Source organism: Cryptotermes secundus, unplaced genomic scaffold, assembly GCF_002891405.2.
Source record: "Cryptotermes secundus unplaced genomic scaffold, Csec_1.0 scaffold964, whole genome shotgun sequence".
NCBI classification, from domain to species: Eukaryota; Metazoa; Arthropoda; class Insecta; order Blattodea; family Kalotermitidae; genus Cryptotermes; species Cryptotermes secundus.
This window is the reverse complement of record NW_019725428.1, coordinates 1,698,956-1,723,161: the sequence shown is the minus strand read 5'-3', so window position 1 is coordinate 1,723,161 and position 24,206 is coordinate 1,698,956. Positions and strand designations below refer to the sequence as shown.

At 37.7% G+C, this 24,206-nt stretch overlaps 1 protein-coding gene across 9 annotated transcripts in view; it reads right to left on the bottom strand.

The window, feature by feature from the left end:
• The window catches only part of LOC111863426 (protein Fe65 homolog), a 323,054-nt gene that overhangs the window by 6,946 nt on the left and 291,902 nt on the right, over window positions 1-24,206 (bottom strand). For 8 of the 9 annotated variants that reach the window (XM_033751060.1, XM_033751062.1, XM_033751061.1 and 5 more), the window contains 10 exons: window positions 22,045-22,163; window positions 18,279-18,412; window positions 16,749-16,956; window positions 14,948-15,075; window positions 12,190-12,195; window positions 9,077-9,246; window positions 6,894-6,995; window positions 4,847-5,049; window positions 3,624-3,803; window positions 972-1,166 (listed from right to left, as the gene is read on the bottom strand). In XM_033751060.1, the coding sequence (XP_033606951.1) occupies window positions 993-1,166; window positions 3,624-3,803; window positions 4,847-5,049; window positions 6,894-6,995; window positions 9,077-9,246; window positions 12,190-12,195; window positions 14,948-15,075; window positions 16,749-16,956; window positions 18,279-18,412; window positions 22,045-22,163 (1,424 nt within the window). In that variant the 3' untranslated portion in view covers window positions 972-992. The remainder of the gene's footprint in view (window positions 1-971; window positions 1,167-3,623; window positions 3,804-4,846; window positions 5,050-6,893; window positions 6,996-9,076; window positions 9,247-12,189; window positions 12,196-14,947; window positions 15,076-16,748; window positions 16,957-18,278; window positions 18,413-22,044; window positions 22,164-24,206) is intronic. The other variant, XM_033751063.1, reaches the window with a different exon arrangement.

The window sequence follows — 24,206 nt, the reverse complement described above, 5'->3', positions numbered from 1 at the left end:
ACAACTGTGTGATCAGTGCCAAACAAATGGTGGCTTCCATATCCTTGTGCACTTCTGGATATGTAAATTGATAGTTCTTAGTAATTTAATTAAAAGTACTTTTGCCAGGGGGCACACAGTAGCATAGTTGGTTGATGCACTATGCTACAAGCTGGAACGTCATAGGTTCGAGTCCCGATGAGGTGAATTTCTTTTCAATTTACCTAATCCTTCCAGCTGCATTATGGCCCTGGAGTCAACTCATCCTGTAACAGAAATAAGTACCAAGAATATTCCTGGGGGGTAAAGGGCAGCTGGCGCCTAAGGCTGAAGACCTTACTGCCATCTATGAGCCGACTGTCTAGAAAAAATGTGTGAGCCTCGACATCACACAACCTTATGGTCCTTCACATGCTGTTACAGGGACATATTTTTTTTATTACTTTCGCCAAGATATGGTATTTTTTAAACAACACTTTCTTAAATTTTTCCTTAAATTATTCTGTCATGAAAATGTCTGCCTATGAAATTTTTTGAACAAAATTTCTTAATGAAGCATGTACTCAGCTTGCCACCTGTTTTCACGTTGGTTTCTTGCTTGGCTTGCTCAACCCTGAAGATGGAAGCGATATTTTCCTCCAAAACATTGGCTGACTTTCAACAGACTACATGGCATTATATGCCAGAACATAGCACTCTTCATAACCACTGCTGTGAGAACTTCAAATCCTACAAATGTCTTAATGCTTATTATTTATTGTTTCTACAACCCGTTTTAAAAAATTGTAGGGGCTTTGTTTTCATCACGCCTTAAGGCCATGCAACATTTTAATCTGCTCCTGTTATCACTAACAAGCCTCAACATTCTGCCAAATGCGACACCTGTGCAGCTGCATGGTCAGTGTGCAAGTGCAAAGGGAGGAAACTGGAAGGAGAGAGATAGACGCATGTGGTCTCAGTTCCTGACACATAGTCACCTGATCGTTTGTTACCTGCAGAGAGAGGGCCTCCTCTCAGGATTCACTTGACCCCTTGAACTGCCTGTTGCTGCCACGCCCAGTGAGGGACCCAACGAAAGATTTTAGAGTCGCTCCTAATCCCTTGGTGCCACCACCAGGTGTCTGGACATTACTCTGGTTACGACCCAACCCCTGTGGATGTGCATCCAAGCACTTCTGGTATCGTAACTGGTGAAAAATAACAAAACAAAAATTAAGCAACAGCTGAAATTTGTGTTGTATAACCAAGCAAAGCAAGGTAATCTTGTGGTAATATTCATAACTATCATGCATGGCATACTGTTTACTTCATGTGTACAGTCATTTCCATAACCAATACACATGACATCTTGTTGGAGCCTCAACATAAACTATTGCAGGACCAAATCAGATGTGTAATTTACAGTTATAAAATTCTATTAAGTAGAAAAGAAAGATAGCCTTCCAATTCCTCTACACAAAGCAATTTTAAATTTAAATCCTACTGTTCAGATTCAAAATACAGGTAAATGCACTTATGTCATTCAGATATATTGTCACATGTATTAGTGACTAAAGATGGGGTTCAAATGGTAATTTGATTTACTGACCACCTACAGGTCATAACTACAATTAATTATTACACTATTGCTGATTCACACAATTTACAATCACTCTACACTAATCTTCTCCATCTATTTCCACTAGTCTTCACTATCCGTTTCCTGGTAATGGATTTATAACATAGGAACTATAAAAGTCTCATTCAATTACACACTCTCAGTATTTCTGTACTACAGCACATGCAGTGTCACGCACTAAGCCTTCTAATTCTTCTTCTGGCCACACTGCTGTTCCCTTGGAACTTGGGAACTCAAGTCAAGTCCATCTATTACTCACTCCTCCAGCTTACAACCGGCCACAAACTGCCCTGACAAATTCTGTCACTCTCTTCTCTTACAAGCACTTTGCAAAGACCCCACAGAAAACACCATCTCTACTGCTGATAAAATCACCACTTTCATAGTATGGTCTGATACATGGAAATATGTTTACTGAGCTCTTGCTTAGAGTCATGTTGCATAACCTCACTGTTCCACTGTTGCTTGGTGCAGACGACATAGAAAACACAGCCTCATCTATTGTTCCGTGTTGGACTGTGTTTACAGAGCTGTTGCCTGGCAACGCATCCATCAAATCTGTTACAATATGAACTGTATCTGCTTTCTTCACTGCACTCTTCAAAACATGTAATCCTACCACCATAAATCCATGTCAGCTACGCACTTTCTCAGGTTATATATTACTACACAATATTTAACTAATGATGAGGAACCATTATGTTACAGCCTACTGTGATGTTGGAAGCTAACACAGTTACTGCTATGATTCTACAGACTACTTGCTGTGTTATGTAGACATTTCCACACTAAAACCGACATTATGATGATTATTTCTGCTTCTGTATTTCAGCATCCTGTTGCAATTGTTCAACTGACGGATGATAAATAATGGACGTTAAATTATTTCTGCATGTCATGTATTTTGGGGGGGGGTGCATGACTATTAGGTGGGGTTTGGATTGGATGTTTGGATTTACTGCACTTATTCACACAACTCACAACTACAGGCAATACAGCGCTATTGCTGATCTACTCACTTTGCAGTTCACCATTAAACACGCACTATGAGTCTCCATCTTCTAGTCGTATCCTGGCAACGGAGTTCAACACAGCAATAATTATACCAGTCTCACCGTAACTGCAGCAAACATGAAGTCTTTTTGCACAGCCTAATTCCTCTCTTGCCATCTCTTCTCAATCACCTTTGATTGTCGACTCAACAGACACTCAATTCTATCTCATCCGGCCTTGGATCCTCGTCATATAGCATTGGGTGGGATCCAAGAGAAAACACTGTTTCCTAACAATTTCTCTATTGTTATATAGGTGTGATTACCTCGCCATTGCATAGAAATGACAGTTCTTCTAGTGGTGCGTGCATGTTAATTTCCACAGGAAGTAGTTTACCGAGCTGTTCTCTGCATGTCTACTCTGGCCCTGCTATTCTGACTTTCAGGTGTCATGTCACAGTAAAGCATGGCAGAAAAATCTGAATAAGAAATTCAAGAGGATGTTGAATGAAATGGCCTATTTTAGGATACTGCCCCAGCAAAAACATGGAAAACCAAAACATCTGAGCCAGGGTACTCTGTCACCAGACCAAAGATTCAAATCCAGTACCTTTCCAAATATTAAATAGGAATGCTAATCATTGAGCCATCACATCTGCTCTGTTTGGTATTCATTAAGGTATTAAGAACAAAATAAATCAGGACGTGCAGTATATTAATGACACGTTCATTTATATTCTTTTCCAATAGTGTCCCTGTACTTAAGTATCACACCATGAAGATGCATGATAGAGGAGGGGTATAGCTTTACAAATCTTAATCTCAGCACTACACAAAGATGACAGGTCAGTTCTGGCCATCCAGGTCATGGTTGGAGGTTTAAATGTGTGTGTATGAAACAGCATTGAGAAGTATGTTTTAAGGATTCATGCTGGTTTGAACTGGTTCAGGAGACCCCCAAGGACAGGGATATTTCCTGAACAGACAAATAACCAGTGGTTCCTCAAGTAGGACCCAGGGGGAAGGACACTTACCTTGCAGGCAGCTTCCACTGTTTTGCAGAGGGCCCCTGATGAAGGCTCACAGTGAAACACATGTGCAATGAACAGGTCTTGTGCAGTATGCATAATGAAACCACACTGTTTCACGTTGCGCCCAATTCCTAAAAAGGAAAGGTAGCGAACACGACATTCTGCTACCAGTTTGTTTTCTTCCTGCATAACAGGACACAAACACAGTATTAAACAATCACAGAGACTTCTGAAACAGTAGCTGTTTAAAACTACACCTGCTAGTTTCAATATTTCATTATACATGTCATGTATGAACTCCATTCATGTAGCCTGGAATCCACAATCACTGCAAACTAGTGTGCTCTCTATGACCTAATACTTTACAGCACTCTTTGTAAAATGACTGTTCAACCCAGTATTTCCCAGAGGGAACCACAGCCTTCCAAGGTGCTGTGAAGCTTTTGCTAGGGGTTGCTGCATACAACAAAGATGCCGAATTAATCTGGATACTAAATAAATAATGGGGTATGTGGTAGTGTAGTTGGTTGAGGCACTATGCTACAAGCCAGAAGGTCGCTGGTTCAATTCCTGAGGAGGTCATTGGATTTTTCAATTGACCTAATCCTTCCAGCCTCACTACAACCCTGGGGTCAACTCAGCCTCTAACAGAAATGAGTACCACGAATCTTCCTGGGGGGTAAAAGGTGGCTGGCACGTAACGCTGACAACCTTAATGTCATCTGTGAGCAGACTGTCTAGAAGATGTGGGAGTCTCAACCTCTCACAACCCTATGGGTCTTCACAGCCTGTTTCAGAGATAACTTTACTAAATAAACAATGAGCCTATAAAAATTATTTTGAATTAATTAAATTATATAGTAGGCCAAAACATAACAACTGTTACATCATATTTGAAGTGAATTTTATAGGTTAGAGGACTTTTATCCACATCAAGGGAGCCTCATATTATAAAGAGTTTCCAAACCGCTGGTTTAGCTGAACACAGTCTCGTCTAATATAATCATGTATTCATATATCAACACCTACATTTCATGACATTAATCATTATGATGGTTTTCAATGTATGCTGACATACTACTGGAACAGTTTGGTCAGTTTTGACTTGATATAAGAGGAAAAGTTTTGAAAGAGTTAGTCTGTTAGGATTTTGATCATTTAACATTTATCATACTGTTATGTGTCATAACTCTGATTTTAATCTGATCTGTTGTAGTGATACAAACCGAGGGGTTCAGTATGGATATCATGGAGGGAGCCACAGCAACATTCACTGAATGCCACTTCTCTGTAGGCACACTGGAAATTAGCTTGTCAATTGCATCGTTGAGTATATCCATTCCTGTAGCCCGAGACACCTGTGTAGAGCCCAGATACTGTGCCCGCAGAACTTTCTTTGGCTCTTCCATTGGAGTTGGAAATGACTGGGCTAAAAAGTACACACAAAGAACATTTTCAGGTTTTTATAATTTACAGAATCCATACACACACAAAAATAAAAAAGACACTGGAATATCCACTGAATGTTTATGATTTAAAATTAACCCTCATTTAAGGTTAAACTTCAACAATTCCAAATCAACTATTCTGATAGTTCCAGGCATTTGATGTAGAGGTCTGAACTGGAAATACATGCATCCCAAAAGGATAGATGAAACATCACAAAGGGGTATGTTATGCCCTTAAGGAAATAATGTAAATTTTAGAATTATGGAAATACAGTTTTTGGTTTTGCAGTACCCTGAAGAAACTGCAGGAAGAAGAAGTGCAGTAACTTAGGAATGTGAATGCAGGTTAGTGTAGTCATCACAACATTGCCCAACAAAACCAATACTGCTGAGATGGATATGTGGACATACAAGGTAACCAGGATCTACAATGAGGACAGTACAGAATGTTGACTCAGCTGTGACTATACGATAAATACCTCGGGGTGAGCAGACATGGAAGATTATTGATAAGAATTCAAGAGCAGTTGGCACAGGAACCTATGCCCTGTAACTTTCCAACAGTTAATTAATATGTCACAAGAAGATTGGCCCAGTCAAGAACCATGGACCCTCAAGATCTTCCGTTCTGCACCGTCACCTTCATTACCATCCAAATTAATTGGAAGTGCAGTGCAATGTTAGAATACTGATCCCCTGGGGCTAGATTAATGTAGCAACCAATTGGTAACCATGTATCCTTATGTATATAGTAAAAATAATTATGTATTTAACAACTCCCTTTTTGTAATCAATCTTATCCATTCCCTACTACTGAAGGAAATTCCCTGTAGTTACAGCAGGGTGATGGCAAATACCGAAACTTCTTGAATTAATGTCCATCCATTTTACCCCACTTACCCAAGGGCATAACTGGGCATATAAGACATATTTCATATACATCAAACACACTTCAAAAAGGCATAAATAAATTCTTGACAACTTTATTTTGTACAGCTTTTTCTTTGCATGGAATAAATGAAGTTTGTTTAAAATCAAAAACAATCTCTATCTTCTTGTGTTTATAAGCACAATAATGCACAGTCTCAGTAAAGAATTAAGTTGCTATTGAAAATGGGTAGGATATAAAGAATGAAGAAAGTTTTAGAAACACTTGAAACAGCAGAGCAAGTGAACATCGACAGAGTAACAGTTAGGAAAATCTTAACTGAAGATCTTGCCATGAGGAAGGTGTGTGCAAAAACGGTCCCAAAGGAGCTCACCAAAGAACAATGTCTATGAGGGAGCTTTTAGCTAGTAAACAAATAACTGTGCTGGAACAACCTCCCAATTCATCAGATCTAGCCGCCAATGACCTTTTTTAGCCCTGAAGATAAAGGAAATGTTGAAAGGGAGGCGTTTTGATGACACTGATGTCATAAGAAGTATTATGATGACAACTCTAAAGGCCATTCCACCAAACCAGTTCCAAAATTGTTTTGAAGGGTGAACCAGGGGCTGGCATTGGTGCATACTGTCATCCCAAAAACAAATTAGACTGTTTACTTCAATTTTTTTTGTTCCTTTTTCTTGGTTCAAGAAATAGGTGACATCTCACAGAAATGTAATTGTCTGGACTACATATGACTTTGTGCCCATTCTCATGTATAAAACTACATTTATTATTATGTCTGGACATAATGAAATAAAGACTATCAATTCCACTTACGCTTTCTATGAACCGCAGGTATTAGATTCAGCCTCCTCTATGTTATATTAACAGAATTTCTTGCTTAAGAGGTTCAGTTATGGAATTGTACAATGTTTTACACCTGAAGATACTTACTGACTAATGTCTGGCCATTGCGATGATGGAATCGTCTGTGTTCTGTGGGGAGATTTGTGGGACGTGTGGCCAGTCCTGACCTTCCCCCAGAACCACTGCCACCTAAAACAATTATAGCATTCAAGCACTTAATACACTTGCATCTTCTTGCACATCCTATTTACATAATTAATTAATGATCTCAGTAAAATAACACATAAGAATTATTTCAAAACGAAGAGTTATCACTATTTAAAAATAGAAAAGCACTGCAAAAGTTATCTGCACCAAACAGCACTCAGCTTCCATGAGCTGTCATATATTTCCAGTGAGAAGGGTTGGTTTGTTTTCAGCTCTCAAATCTAAATGCACATTCTTGTTCTGCCTGTGAGAATGACAGTACAGTGTCACCTGCAGATGGGTTGAACTTGTTTAATTGTTTACTGGCTCGTACTTTAGGTTCTGCTTAGATTTAAACTACACTAACTGCCAGGAGCTGTTTATTATTTTTGTTTGCTATGTATCCGATTAGACCTCATCTTACTAGTGTTTGCATTATTTTATTGTGTGATCTTTGTGTACCTGTGTGGGAACTGCCCACATTCAAGTAAACGTTACAGTGAGTTGTGTCCTACATTTGTGGACAGCGATTTTGAGAAGTGCATACACGTCTTCCTCCATCAGGACACAACTCACTCTAACATTTGCTTGAATGTAGGCAGTTCCCACACCTATAATCAACCTTTCTGTAGAGAGCACCTCCTATTGTTTGTGCTGTTTCAGTATTATTGTATTTTCTTTTTATGTCTGTATTCAGCCTTTACATGGCAAATGCTTGCAACAGTTTGTGTTCAGACTTTTGTCAACTACTTACCCTACTGTAGCCAGTAGTAATGAGCCCCCAAATGTTATAGCAGCAAGCACTGTTCTTTTTTCTCCTTCCTCTTTATGAAGAGGTCTGTTGGTACCCTCACACACAGTTTTAGCCCCATTATCAAAACATATTGTAACGTGTTTTGTTACTGATCCCACTTCTGACACCAAATGTAACGTGTTTTGTTACTGAATACGCCGTAGAGATTGTTAATTGGTTTATTCAACAACCTACAAGTAACGGCTATAATTAATTATAACAATATTGAGGGGTTTCACAATTTATAACCCTATTCGCAAATCAAATCACGCTATTGTCAGTAGACTACACGTTTCACAGTACGGGAGCTATACAAGTGTCACTGTGTTACACACTCCCAATTAATTCTCAGTTATCNGGGGGGGTGACAGAGCGCTGACTCACCCGCTGCGTCACTGCTGGTGGGGGGGGGGTCCTCCGTTGTGCAAAATGTCACAATATGCTACAGAGACATGCAACTTTTGATGAGATTGTCAATACACAAACTGTGTGCCAGAATGCATACTAGCATGTACTAGTTGAAGAAATGCACTGTTTATTCTGTAATACAACCATGATGTTCCCCTGGTAACACATGCATGAGAGTAATAGCAGGGGATGGAAGAATGTCGGAAAAAATGCTGGATCTGATCAGCTGTGGGACAGCGCAGTTTTGGGTGCCTCTCATAATCATCATCATGCCATGGTGATGTAATGATGTAATTAAGTAAGAATAGTATGAACTTCTGTGTAGTTCAGTAAAAGTCCATATCTACCAAACTACAAATATATGGCCTTATAACCCAGTGACAACACTGTGGGAACAACAATCTGATATAATTAAGTAAGTAGGTTAAGTAAGCTGGTTATGAAAAGTATTATCTTCTGGGATATAATGCTGTGTAGTATGTTGAAAGTCAACCAACGTTTCAGGTGGAACATATCACCTTCATCTTTAGGGTTGAATAAGCCGAGGTGAAAGCAATATATTCCTCTGAAATGTTATTGGCTTTCAACAGACTACATAGCATTATATCCCAGAAGATATAATATACCATAATTAAGTTTTTCACTTTTATGACAACCCCATAATTATACCTAAAAACACAGTGGAATGAAACAACCGTACTGCACGCATGCAGAAGGACTGAATATGGTTACATGCAGCAAGTTTTTGTAAGTGTGGATCCACGCAGAAGAGTAAGACACTCCTCCCATTAAGACAGGCTGATCCACAGTGCATTAGTTTGCATCACAGCTCTACTGTTCATAAAACTCACAGCAGAGTGAAGTGTTCTCTACATGAACATACCAATGATATCAATTGGTTTGGCAAGATTCTGTTGTAAGCTTCGCTCAATCATGATCTTCTTGCAGATATCCCTCAATGTGTTGGCTATGGTCCTGGCAGGCATGTCACAGCGGAACACATGGCACATGTGCTTGCGGGTTGTGCGGTCACGTGCCACATATGCAAAATCCCTATTCAACCAAAACAATCAGAATTAAAACTGTGTCACTAAAGCTCTCTAACAAATCATATTATAAGTTTTCAATACGTAACTAAGAAGTTTAATATATCTGCATTTTTTAAAATTATTTGAGATACCAAACTCTTTATTAAAATGAAACACTAGACTCCATGTTTCTTTCAGTGCATTTCAATATGTGCATCATATGTGGCTTACCAGATTCTGGCTATGAATTAATTTCATTCTGCACGTGATCCAGCATTATAATATGACAGTCTCAAATGAAAAACATGGAGTACATATATCAACATTTTTGGAATATAATACAGCCCATACAAGGAACATACAGTACCAAACTAGGCACTGGCCTTAATATTGTTGTGTTGTGATGGTTTTAATAAGGAAATTGTAAGGAACATACACCCAGCTACTGAAAACATCCAAAGGGACACATGCACAACTAGTAAGAACATACATATGTAGAGGGTACAAACATGGACATAGAAAAAGGAAAATAACATGGTATGGAGAGACAGTTTTATTCTCAAACAAACACATTTTAATGTGTACAACAATACCTAACAGCATGCAAATATATCGACTTACGATCTAGTGCAGTGTGACAGTTTCAAAACGTGAACTGTCTGAAGATGACCAAGAAGGGCCAAAACATGCAGCAATTAATGTGATTTTAATGTCAATTTAAATTAAAAAGAGAGTGTGAATGGTTTCAAGTTGCATTAAAGATGGAGGTGGATGAGTGTTTCCTTTTCACATTTCGAACGTTCAGAATCATTAAAATTTATTTTCTGGGAACAGAATATTTTAAATCTGTCAATCCTCAAACAACATGACGCTCTGACACCTGGATTGTGTGCAAACACTGTTACAATAATGAAGTGCAGGGTGAATAATTGCTGAAGCTCTTAACACTCAGTGAAGAGCCTGTAACTCTACCTACATTAATGTAAATACATCTTTTTACATGCACATGCAAGTCACAGATATCTGAGAATTGGAAGGCAAAATTTGATTCTTTTATTTATACTAAAATATAAATTTATTCTCTTGATTTTTCTAAAATATTTGTGAAAATCATTTCTGTACCCTACAACAACTTCAATGCTCTGCCAGTTGTCTGCTATTCTGTAACAATCCTCAGACAAATCATAAACCTGTACCTTATGAAAATTCTAAACACCATAGTACAGCATACAGTGTCAAGGTTCTGATACTGTGCAAGAATTCTGAAGCGTAACACCTTGCAGAAAAATCTGCCCCCATTGCCACTACAAGGCTAAAAGAAAATAATCTGCATTCTGAAGTAAGAGGTAAACACAAATTCACAACAAAGGAAGCACTTAAAAAGTTTTATGCTCACCAAACACATGCATACAGTGAAGCNCTTTCACCTCACAATTTGGAATTTTCCCCCTTGAGACATGCAGCAAGTGGCTTGGGTCAAGCTTGAAGCCAGCTGCCCTTTTGTAAATCAGTTAATTTAATGCGTAACAAGGCCGAGTTCTTTAGAAATTCTAAACTTGAAGGGGAAGTCATAAATTTAGCAGCGTCATGTCCTGCTAACCCAAAATCCCAGTTTGACAGCCACGCATCAGGTGGCAAAGTTCANGACACCTGGATTGTGTGCAAACACTGTTACAATAATGAAGTGCAGGGTGAATAATTGCTGAAGTTCTTAACACTCAGTGAAGAGCCTGTAACTCTACCTACATTAATGTAAATACATCTTTTTACATGCACATGCAAGTCATAGATATCTGAGAACTGGAAGGCAAAATTTGATTCTTTTATTTATACTAAAATATAAATTTATTTTCTTTGTTTTTCTAAAATATTTGTGAAAATCATTTCTGTACCCTACAACAACTTCAATGCTCTGCCAGTTGTCTGCTATTCTGTAACAATCCTCAGACAAATCATAAACCTGTACCTTATGAAAATTCTAAACACCATAGTACAGCATACAGTGTCAAGGTTCTGATACTGTGCAAGAATTCTGAAGCGTAACACCTTGCAGAAAAATCTGCCCCCATTGCCACTACAAGGCTAAAAGAAAATAATCTGCATTCTGAAGTAAGAGGTAAACACAAATTCACAACAAAGGAAGCACTTAAAAAGTTTTATGCTCACCAAACACATGCATACAGTGAAGCATATGGCATTCCACCACCCACAGAAAACTAGACAATGAAACTGAAGAACAAATATCTACACTGCAACTCTGATTATGTAACCTACTCATCACACACTACCATTATTTTGAGCATTGTCCACTGTCAAGTACTTTTCAAACATAACATTTCAGAAATTAGATCTACATCAACTGCAATAATGGAATTTTTCTACTCAGCTCTGCCAGCACCAAAGCAGTACTAAGCACAGTACACATTCTGCTAATATCAAATATCATTACTGGAAGATAACAACAGAAAAACTGCAAATAAAATTTCTGAGAGAATCCACAAGAAAATGAAATGTAAATCATCTCACAAGTTTAATTTTTTTTCTGGTTTCTTTAAAAAATTCTTACACTCTACATATAACTTCTTTCAGTGTCTAGTGATCATTTGCTTTTTATTACATGTCACTTAATGACGCTTTCAGTACTGGGACCACATAGTGTTAAGGCCAATAATGAAGACTAGCTCTTAGTAACATGCCTAACTGAGAAGAAACCTTTCCTTCCTTATACCTGATGGAGGAAACAGGTCCAGTTTCCAAAAAGTTATGTCTGAAAGAACTCAAAACCATAAACAATGTCCAAAATAATAAAAATGTTTACTCTCATATACAGTATCATCACCAGAACTATTTCATTCCAACACAGGAAATAAGGTAAACTCTTGCTTCAAGTATTAATCTTCCATACTTGAAACAAATCTATGGTCAGTAGTTATATATATGGGTTTAAGCTACAGGGCATTATGTTTACCTCTCTCTGTAGCATTGTCCCAGGGGAGTGAGCAACCATCACCATGGCACATACAGTTGTATGAGAAGAGACAGAAAGACACAGAACCACATTAGCAATGCACTACAGATACGAGAGTTAGGTGGTGGATAAACAGTGGGCCCAATTAGATACACCTTGCCCTGTAGGCAAAATTACTACTACTTAGCTCCACAAACCAGACAACAGACCTTTAGCTACAGAACACTAAAGATATTCTGACATAAAAAACTTCTAATTCTAATAAGAACTTGAAACTATTATAAAATCACAAAATGGGTGCTGGCAAGAGAAGATTAAGATTCAGAAAAGAAAAAGGCTTTTTTTTTTTAAGTAAATTATACTAATATACCAAATATTCTAGGGCAATCAGTAAAAACAGCTTTAAATGGCTTTAGCATAAGTTTGTAAGCAAAATTTGGCGATTCTGCCCCCTGCCACCACCATTACCACCACCACTGAAAAGTCCTGGCAATGCCCATGAACACCACTACTGGGTGAACTCAGATTTGCATTAACAGTACAGGTATTAGAGAAATTAGAAAAATCTTTACCTAAAATAAACTGTATATTAAAAACTTTATAAACAAAAAAACAATATCTAATTGGGCCCATACAGATGAAAAGAGGACACATTTCATAATTAACAAATATTAAGCAGCTAAAATCAAATCACTTTAAAACAAACTTTAGATATGAAACTTGTTCTATATTTTGAGTTGTATACTGCTAACTAATTTCATAGCAACAGAATAACATGGTTAAGGCCCTTTTCCTTCCATATAAATAAAAATGTAACTTTTCTGTCACTTTCTTACTTCCCACTGTGCACCTAACAGAGAATCTAATGACACTGTGACATGTACGGTGCACTCTTGCCAATATGTATTCTAGACATGGCTCTTAAAGTGGTATACGAAGGGGGACCCAAAAATAACCGGAAACGACCTGTTGCGCGCGCATGCTTTGTAGTTACGAGTTGTGCTGCTAGGTGGTGTTAGCTTGGGGTCTCCCGCGACTGTTAGTGAGCTGGCGTCAGTCTGAGTTAAGTGGTTTGTCTGTGGTGCTCTGTTGTGTGCATTCCTGTTTCAACCCTTTGGCGATTAGTGAGATGGCCGACCAGAAGGAACAAAGAGTGTGCGTGAAATTTTGCTTTCTGTTAGGGAAAACTGCACTTCACTCTTCAAGTCGCGGCAAACATTCACGCGGTTTTCTCTTTGGTCATCTCCGAGCAAGCGAGGAACAAATTTTGCAGACACCCGTCTCATGTGCAAACCTTCGGTTAAAATTCGCTGGACCGTGCTCCATGAGATGTTCGTTTCCTCAGAAAGTTGGTCAATGGTCTTTCGACGATCTTCATCAATTTCACGCACACTCTTTGTTCCTTCTGGTCGGCCATCTCACTAATCGCCAAAGGGTTGAAACAGGAACGCACACAACAGAGCACCACAGACAAACCACTTAACTCAGACTGACGCCAGCTTACTAACAGTCGCGGGAGACCCAAAGCTAACATCACCTAGCAGCACAACTTGTAACTACAAAGCATGCGCGCGCAACAGGTCGTTTCCGGTTATTTTTGGGTCCCCCCTCGTACATATCTTGCAATAGACTTTTTGTACATGATTAAAATTCTCATTTCCAACAGTGTATTTTCTCGAATACCTGACGCACATTTTCAGAAAAAAAAATCAAGACAAAAAGTGGGGTGCACGGCTTATTTGCATCAAAGTTAACAGCACTATTTATCTGCCATATTCAGCACTCTGGCACATCCCAGAGGGTAGCAGTCCACTCCTCTGTTAGCTTTTGTACTTGCACATGTTATATGTTACTAGCAAGGGTGCAGTTCATCTCAGTTTACTCAATAGTGAAAGTCAGTTTTACATTGTGATTTTGAGTGAAAAAAAAAAGTGATTATGTCATGGTAAGTGAAAAACTAAAGATAAAGGATAAAGGAAGCACCATCTTATAAGCCTTGATGGGTAAGATAATGACTTCATTCAGTACAGTGATGAAGAGCAAGTCAGCTCTGCTGACAATTATGATGACGATAAAAGCAACAGAGAATAAAATGCTGTAGGTACATAACCTTTATTTCTAATCAGCAAATTTTATGTGATGAAGCCACAACAGAATGAACACTAATACTGCGTCATTTTCATGTTACAGGACACCAGGTCTCAGGAAGTGCAAATATAGCAGCACCAAAAATAACACAGAAGTGTTCTTTTATATGAAATAATACCTATCACTTGATATAGTTATTAAAGTTTGACGTTTAGTTAATGTGTAATACTTGATTTTTTAATATATTTTTTTTCTATTTTCTTCATCATAAACATTTGGGTGCACCGCTTACTTGAGGATGTGGGGTATTCAATAAACTATAGTATTTCTTCTCTTTAATTACATGAGTAAATTTGAATTTCTTAATGTGGCTGTTTTTCCTTCTTGCAAATTTTACCTACTACAGATTTACACTGTCATATTGACAAAGAAAGTAACCATATCCCAGATAAAGAGCATATATTCTGGCTTGTTTTGCAACAAATTTTTATAAGAACGTACAAGCTTTCAAAAGTGGCTGCTTGGAAGCCTATGTTTTTACACCAGCCCTGTATGTCATACAAATATAAGTTACAAAAATAATAGTCACAAAGTCCATGATACTGGTAAGAAAAGAATATAAAGGAATAATTTGTTTAAGTATAAAAACAGCTGTGGTGACAAATCTTACCTGCCATTGTCTCTTCCAACTCCCCACACACGAATTGTGTGAATGGGTTGAGTATTAAGGACTGTCAGGTTCTCTGGATCTATGAGTTTTAGTGCACCTTCATCTAGGTCCATGAATAACTCTTTACCCTGGGGAAAAATCAGTACAAAGAACATCTTAAGAAATTATAATCACAAAGCTAGATACTGCCATCATATCAAACGTGACTGAGTAACATTTACAGATATGGAATAATTTTAATATCTGGTGCATATCTACGGTTCCTGATACAGAGAACAGCATACAACAAATCAATCTATAAGTGTGAGTAAAATAAAAACCTCAAAATCTTTTACCAACTAATTTAGTGCATATAGGTCAGTACAATGTTGTCATTCTTCAAACACAGTCCCTGCTGCATTCAATGCATACTCTCCAGTGCACCACTCCAGGATTCCATGCGGGGAAAAAAATATTTGTTTGCATGTTGAAAAATGACAAAGCTGCACCAATTTCACTTGCGCTAAATTAGATGGTAAAATAATTTTATGATTTCATTTGATGCCATGAAATCTGATAGACGTTTATCGAGATTTTTGAGGAGCATATTTTTTCCATCTTCTTCTATCCTGCAATTGGAAGCACACATTCCTCTGAAACATCAGTAAACATTTACTAGATTACACAGTAACCCACTGCAGAACACAGTCACTGCTATGAAATCCTCAAATCTCATCGTATCATGTTACAGAAAAGTAAAAAAGTAAAGTCAATTTGAATTTACATAAAAAATAATACTAGCAAAACTGAAAAGAAAATTGTGAATATAAATGAAATGAACCTTCCTTCATTCTGACCCAGTTACTTCTCAGAGTCCTTTGAACAGTGGGATGTATAACCTGGCTGTTCCACTTATAGGGTGCGCCAGAGAAGAACAGTGACCTGTGATCAAAGTTTTGGACGGAGGGCATGAAAACCAGTCAAATATATGAGACATAACATCTGAGTCTGGTGGTAACTATATAAACCAGATGAAAGTTTATAGATGGATGCAAGGATTCAAAAGAGGATGAACAAATGTTGTTGACAATGCATGTCCTGGGCAGTCACAGACTGTAATATGTGTTACAGTAAAGAAGCAGATTGATCAGTGTATTCAGACCAACAGCAGAATCAAGCACTGATGGGAATCAATCTGAAATGGAGATATCCACAGTGTTGGCAGTGAAAAAAATGACTTAAATACATTTTATTCTGATGGAATCAGGATACAAGGAGACTGTTGAAAAGAATGTACTGAAAAACCAGGATGATAAAACCGAAAAATATATGTTTAATTACTGTGAGGTTATTTTGTCAAAGCATAATAAAATACCTTTAATTTGTATTTACCTATGCATACAGTGAACCCTCAAAATACTGTCTTAATTATACTTCAGATCTCGATGTACTGGGGTGATCATATTCCCTTGCACAATTACATATATTTTACACCATGAAAATTTCTATAAAATGAATATTAGGGACTCCAAAATTTGGTAAATGTCAATTTCACATATAACACATATAGCTTATAATGTGGGGGCTGAAGCTGTCCCCCAAAACCCACAGTCCATGAAGAGCCTGCTGCATTTACGGAACCTGGTGCTGTTCGCTCGTAATAATTTAGAAAATACAATCAAAGACTTGCGAAACATGATGGGTATTTTGTATTTTTCCCTATGCTCTATTTGAAATGAAAATACAGTCCCATATTACACAAATACATAACATATCCCATGTACAAATCCATAAGATAACAATAAGGTATATGAATACTCACGTCACCCCATCTTCCTACAACATCAAGCAAGTCAAAACGTCCAAACGACAGGTCCACGATGCATTTATTGACAGCTTTGCTACTCCTCTCTGGTGTAAGATCTTCCTCAGCAATCTCCACCCACCCTAGTGACCTCACAGCAAATCGAATCGGTCGTTCTGAGCCTTTGGATTCCGATGGTTCAGCACGAGCTGGGTAGCTACGTCTCCTAATGATTAAAAGAGATACACCATAACAACTTCATCCAGCGATAATCTTCTATTAACTGAAAAAATAATTTAACCATTCTGATAATGAACCTAGTCATGCAAGTAGCTAAGCTGATTTGTAAAGATTCAACAACACACACATAATTATTTTCAACGTTATTCACCATCTTCAATTTTCCACAGACTGAAACTAGCTCTTTCAATGGGACCACCTGAGTAAGAACTATTACTCCCTTACAGTTAGTAAAAGAAACAGATAAATTTTCTGAAACGGTGCATTCGAAACAACTAAAGTCAACAACTGATCCAAAATAATAGTCAAGCTGACTGTAATTGTTTCACAGACTTTGTTGAAATTTGATACAGGAGCCTTTTGCTAACTTCAATTTCATCATTTATTAAGCTTAATAAATTTCAAAGAATATTTTTGGTAATTATGTGTACCACATAAGGGAACAGAACAACATACACTCAATTTTTTCATTCTTAAATCAGTTATTTAATGCTACTATCAGTATTGAGACTATACAGTGTTGATGATACTCATAGTATGACAAGTGAATGTTGATGCAATTGCAACAGCGAGAAGCTGGTGACTAACTGCCCAATCTTCTCATTCTTTTTTATATTCCATGATAAGCAAAATGTACATCTGACCAGTAATTTTTGTTGGAAGATTTAATATTCATAATTATATGGTTAAACAAATTTCCCAGAAATTTATTTCTGTATAGCAAACAAAAAAAAAATACTAGACAATAAGAAAATAATCTGTTCATGTTATGTGATGTATGCATTGAGAGAAAACATTTTGACCAAGAGCAGTATAAAAGTAAACATTTGTTAAGTAATTTCTAAGCACAGTACAGATGTTTTCTTTCACCCAGGGATAAAGCAACTGGGGAATAAAAATGACCACCTCCACCATGTGCTGACATTAAGAATATGTGAGCCATACCTTCACTCCCCATCTCTCTTCATGGTCTACAGACTGAGTACAAGGCCAAGGTTACTGGTACAGCGTTGCATCATGTTGTGCAGATCAATATACATGCAAGAATTTTTCAAGCATAGAACATAAATTTCTTCCCAGTTTCTGAGAGTAGGAGACATGTCTCAGCACATATTTGCCATCATCAAGCCCTCAATTATCTGAACACATGCGCATCTGTTACCTTAAACATTATGGGTGATGTTCAGATAACTGAGGGACAGTTGCTGGCAAATAGGTGCCGCCAAAACATGTCGCCCACTGGGGAACAAAAGATACATTAAGAAATGGAAAAACCTAGACACATTTCTATTTAGTCCTTTTACTTACTTAAAAGCAATCTCTTCCTTTCGTTCCTCCTTCTTCTTGCCAGCGTCAAGCTCTTCAAGAGCTGAACTGGTGTTGCTCCTGGTAACAGTTGCAACAACTCCACTGTCTCCAGTCTGCTGATAAGTGTTGAGGACCTGTTTAACAAAACTTTGTAGTACAAGATTGATTCATACCTTCTTTTGTTATTCAATGATGCTGTTTCAAATGCAGGAGCTGTATCACTGAATGTAATTTATTTACTGGTTTACTACCCAGGTGCCTGCAGCACATTCTTGAAAGATGACATTGAATGCTAAACAGGCAGGAATTTTAAAGGCGGCAGTTCTGAAAAATCTGAGGGCACTATCTTCACATTTTAATGGAGAGACTATTGAAAAGCATGAACAGTCTCTGATGATAGTACATTTCCAGCTGAGGTTAAAACTATGTAGCTCCAACCTGATGAGTAACAACAAATTATATCTAAACATTACATGACTACAAGAATAAGTCTAGAAGATTCTGAAGATGGACTACTGTACTCAGTATTACTAGCTTTCTGGTCTTTGTCTGTTGACCAGTTCTAAAATGGAATACATCATGAGCAGATAAAGCTCCCAAAACACTGTGTTCCACTTTAAAATACTGGACAATGGACAAAGTCCAGGAAACTAGTAACATTATGACAAAGCTACTATGTTGGTATATTTCACTGCATGAGAACAACATAAATTTTGAGGTTTCAATGGGGCTGATTATTCACAGTGGTCTTCAGGTTTGTGACATAATGCAGACCATCTCGTACATGGTGCCTTCATACTCAGGGTTAAAGTGAATGTCGTGAGGACTCACCTATAAAGCTACACACTGTCAAAACGCAGAAGTCTACAATATGAATATCATTCAAAACTTGTGTGCACATGTATCGCATGCATGTGTGTTGCATATGCATATGCAGTTCTCAAACAGAAAATTTTCAGAGAAGTTTAAATTCAAAATTTATTAACAAAGTAGGGGGGCACGCAGTAGTGTAACTTGTTGAGGGACTATGCTGCAAGCTGGAAGGTGGCAGGTATGGGTCCCGATGAGGTCACTGGATTTTTCAATTGACCTAATCCTTCCAGCCACACTAGAGCCCTGTGGTCGACTCAGCCTCTAAGAGAAATGAGTACCAGGAATCTTCCTGGAGGGTAAAGGCAGGTCAGCGCATAAGGCTGACAACCTTACTGGTGTCTGTGAGCCAACTGTCTAGAAAATGTGGGAGCCTCGACATCTCACAACCCAATGGGCCTCTGTGGCCTGTTACAGGGATAGCTGTACCTTTATTAACAGAGTTGAAGATAAACAACTGTAATGGTTTGGTCTCATAAAAAGGATGAATAGAACAAGGACACCGAGAATTAAAATTTAAAGGAGGGAGATATGTGGGATGACCCATAACAGTATGGTTAAGCCCAATATTGGAAGACACCAAGAAAAGAGGAAAGGACTGGGAAGTAACAGAAAAGAGAAGAGGCTGTGGGAAGACAGTAGAGACTGGAGACTTTATGTAAATTAGCCAGTATAAAACAGAAATAACACTACAAGGAAACCAGGATAAACCATTAAACAGAAACTGAAAAACCTGACATGAAAAGATTACCGAGTATTCAAGATTTTATCTCTATCAGCTTTGTTCTGCCTATATCTTTTGTTTGGATTTATTAAATTTTTATTCTGTTATAACAAATATGTCTCTAAAATATTATCATGTAAATTTTGTGTTTCTCATTAAAATATCTGGAAAGATTTCATATTGAAATTGTAATGCAAATATGGATGAGTGGAGACTATTCTTGCTTCATATTCAGGAGGTTCCATGTTCAAACTTCAGCCTGAAGATGAGCTATCCTAACTGAGGTTGCACTTGGATTTCCTTAGTCCCTGAGAGTAAACACCAGTGTTTAGGCCATGACCACCTCCTTCCACATTAATTTCAATTCATTATCCATTAAGCATTCACTGATTCTGAGCTACTGTCAGCATCATTAAATAAACCATAAATAAATATCTTATGTGGATAGACTTGAAAGGATTCTGACAATGGTGTATACTGTACTTCTTTTGGCTTATTTTGGACTTCACCCATCGTCTGGTATGTAAAAGACAAAAAGACAAAAAACCACGACGTTTCGGAGACTGGATCTGTCTCCGTCTTCAGGTGGATAGGGAAGAATAATCCTACTCAGTTGGGCCCCTTAGAAAGAGCTAGTCTCAATCACTGAGACTAGCTCTTTCTAAGGGGCCCAACTGAGTAGGTTTATCCTTCCCTATCCACCTGAAGACGGAGACAGATCCAGTCTCCAAAATGTCGTGTTTTTTTTTTCTTTTACATACCAGATGATGGGTGAAGTCCAAAATAAGCCAAAAGAAGTAAAATATCTTATTGTTTTGTAACAAATATTACTAACAAGTACTGTGGACTGTATCAAAGTTGCTTCATTCTTGTATTTTCCCACTCATTGAAAGGAATCACTCAGGATAGGGTCCCATGATGGGTTCTTATCAACTCTGGAATGAAACCTGATTCCATAAAAGTTTGGAAACTTCTTGAGTAAGCAAGCAAATATTAGCTTCTCACAAAGGGCTTTTGCTGCATGTAACTGAAGTAACTGTAACAAAATTTATATGTCTGAAAGATTATACGAATTTCAAAAGCACCAAATATTTGCTTCCCAGTCACAGTGACCAACTGCATGCTGATATTCAATTTCAGTTTAATGAATTATGTTATCTTACAGACCTGTGTGTGCATAACACTCAGATCTGAAGTATACTAAGCTGACATTCAATAAGACTGTAACTGTCCAGTTTATGGGAAGGTCAATTGATGTTTGTGTATGGTTAGGGTTTTGTGAAATTCCTCACTTTCGCCTCACAATTTGAAATTTTCCCCCTGAGACAAGCAGCAAGTGGCTTGGGTCAAGCTTGAAGCCAGCTGCCCATTCGTAAATCAGTCAATTTAACGAGCAAAACAAGGCCTAGTTCTTTAGAAATTCTAAACTTGACAGGGGAAGTCATAAATTTAGCAGCGTCGTTTACTGCTACCCCAAAATCTCAGTTTGACAGCCACGCAGCAGGTGGCAAAGTTCACCCCTAAACTGTACACTAGTGGAGATTCGCTTTCCTAATTGGAGGAGAATGATAAGCAACCTCCCAGTCTGCCCGGTCCAGCCAATCATCGTCTGAAGTGGGAGGTCCTTTGCCCGAATTTTGGGTAACCAGGGAAAATATTTACCATTCAGAGGGTGCTTGGCAAGAGGGACTTTGAAAGTTACATTCACCGGGGGTACACGTGTGCTGATCCCCGTAAACACACCCTGTGGTGACTATTAAGTGTGCGTCCCAGAACAGTAAGTAAGCCTACATCCACGAATCTGTGAAGTGTACCACTACAGGCTGTTTCTATTTAATTATTGCAAATTTAATAAAGACTCCATATAGTTAATTGGTGTTGTGGTGATTTCCCTCCGCCTAAAGCCCCACTAATCACCCAAGTCGTGGCCAGTCAACACGCCCTGAGAGGAGTCGAATTGCTCTACCAGAGCTAGCAGAACCGAAGGACGGTTACAAGACTTTTCACTGGTTCAAAGGCTAGCAATGTTAACATAAATTTGCAAAACTGGGTTGCAACATGGGATACATACAATAAAACCATAAATGGAAAATCAGGATTAATTGTGAATAACATATACCCAAACACTTCATGCTGTATAAATCAAGAACATATTGATTTCTTTTAACATACACCCTCTGCATCCTTGACTAGCGGCCTTCTAGGTTCTGTCCTGCTGTTAGGTGGCACTGCAGGTGGCTCTCTCTGTATAGTGCCACTCTTTATGTGCCAGTAGTATGGTCCATCATTATCTGCAAGCAAATATGAGTCATAAAAACAACTGCACTCAGATTCATAACAAGCTCCATGTTGACATAGTTTAGTTATGGCACATTACAAGAACACAGCAATTAAATGATTAATTGTACAATATTTATCAAAATTAATTAAAATTAAATAGTGGGAAAAGTTCAAAGTTTTTTGACAATGGTGTAATACATTAATTACAACTTATTTTGGACTCTGTCCATCAATTTTATTGAAATCACTGTGTCATATACTGGTTCTATTCACATCTTACTGCATCACAAATTGGTTCTATTCACATCTTCAGGTGGATATGTTTGTAACTTTACTGAAGGACTTAACAGAGTAGATTTCTCTCATCTCCTAATCCACCTGAAGATGGAAATACAACTCCAAGTCCAAAACCAGTGGTCATAGTGAAACTGGATGATGGATAAAGTCCAAAGCAATAGTTTAAAAAAAAGTATTACAATGTTTACTGAAATGTCAACTGAAGCTGTACACTATATGAGATCTGAGAATGACAAATAAGTTGACTCTGTATGTAATGTCCAAACTTCAGTGTGATCACCTATGCATGGTATTCGCCTTCAGACTTTATACAAGCATTTTAATGTGTGTGCCTTGCCTGAAACTATTGCCATAAATCATTTTCGGGGTGATTATGGTTTTCTGTGATGTCATACCAAGTAGTTAAGTAGATAGCTATCTCATTTTCACTGGCATTTATATGTATCAGTAAGGTGCAGAATTGTAGCTAACTTCTTGTCACTGGTTTGCGTAACTGCTGGCTTCTTTTGACATGCATTTTCATGGGAGACGTCCAATGCACAATACTACACTGTTTCAAAACATGTACTCATTCCACTGAATTCAGGTCACCTGATTTTATGTGGCCATTATTGTCCTTATAAATTCCACAAAGCTCCATCTGCATCATTTTTAGGTGTTGCTGTGTATTTAAAGTAAGTAAAAAGAAAGATGATCACCCCTTTCAGCACTTAACAGCTGAAGTATCACTGCCATCTGATAATTCCAAAGAACTATAAATCCCTAATAGAAAAATCCTGTTACTCATGAAACCTGACAGGCTAATTCCTCCTGCACAAAAAAATCACACTTTCAAAGTTCATGAGCCTCAATCAGGAACATTTATGTAAGTTTAAACACAAATGTCTAATATATGTAAAATTCTGAAATGAGCAGTCCAAGAATACTAAGGCTCCCTTACACATATTTTTAAATACTGCAGAATGCCTAACCTAACACATATACCACTATCACAGGGATGTTCCTTCAGGTCCTGGTACAGCTTAAAATTTTGAGCTCCTATATACAATTATACCTCACATCTTCATCCCATGCGATGTCAAGTTAGTTGCATGTCCCTTCACCAAACACAAAAAATAACAAGTTTTTGGCATATAAAACAAAGGACTGGAAAGGACATACTCCAAAATGTACTACACAAAATTATCAACGTCATTCATAAAATTTCATTATATTTACAAGTATTTAAAAATATGAGCAATCAAATGAAATCAGTGAAAGTCTCCCATACTTAATTTTGAAAAACCTGTTCAAGGGATTTATGGAATATATGGAAAGTTTTCTTTATGGTCTTGTGCAAACAAGACTTTATTATAGACCAAAATGGCTGTAAATATGAGTTGCTAAGAACTTTTCGAAGTCCTCCATGTCAATTTTCAATTAAGTCTGTAAATGGTTTATGGAATATATTCCAAGTCCATTTATTGCCTTATGTAAACTAGGATTTATTATGAATCAGTATGGTTGTAAACTGAACTGCCTGACAATTTCTGGTGGAAGTCTCCCACATAAAATTTCAACAGGTTACAGGATACACGGAAATTCCATTTGTGACCTTACATAAACTACACTCTGTTGTGTATCAATATGGTTGTAAATCACAACTGCCTGAAAAAGCGGAAGTCTGATCGAATTTTAAACAAATCTGTCTCACAGTTTATGCCCTGATACTATATCACAGAAAAATATGTGAACAGATATGAGCTCTGCATTAGGTT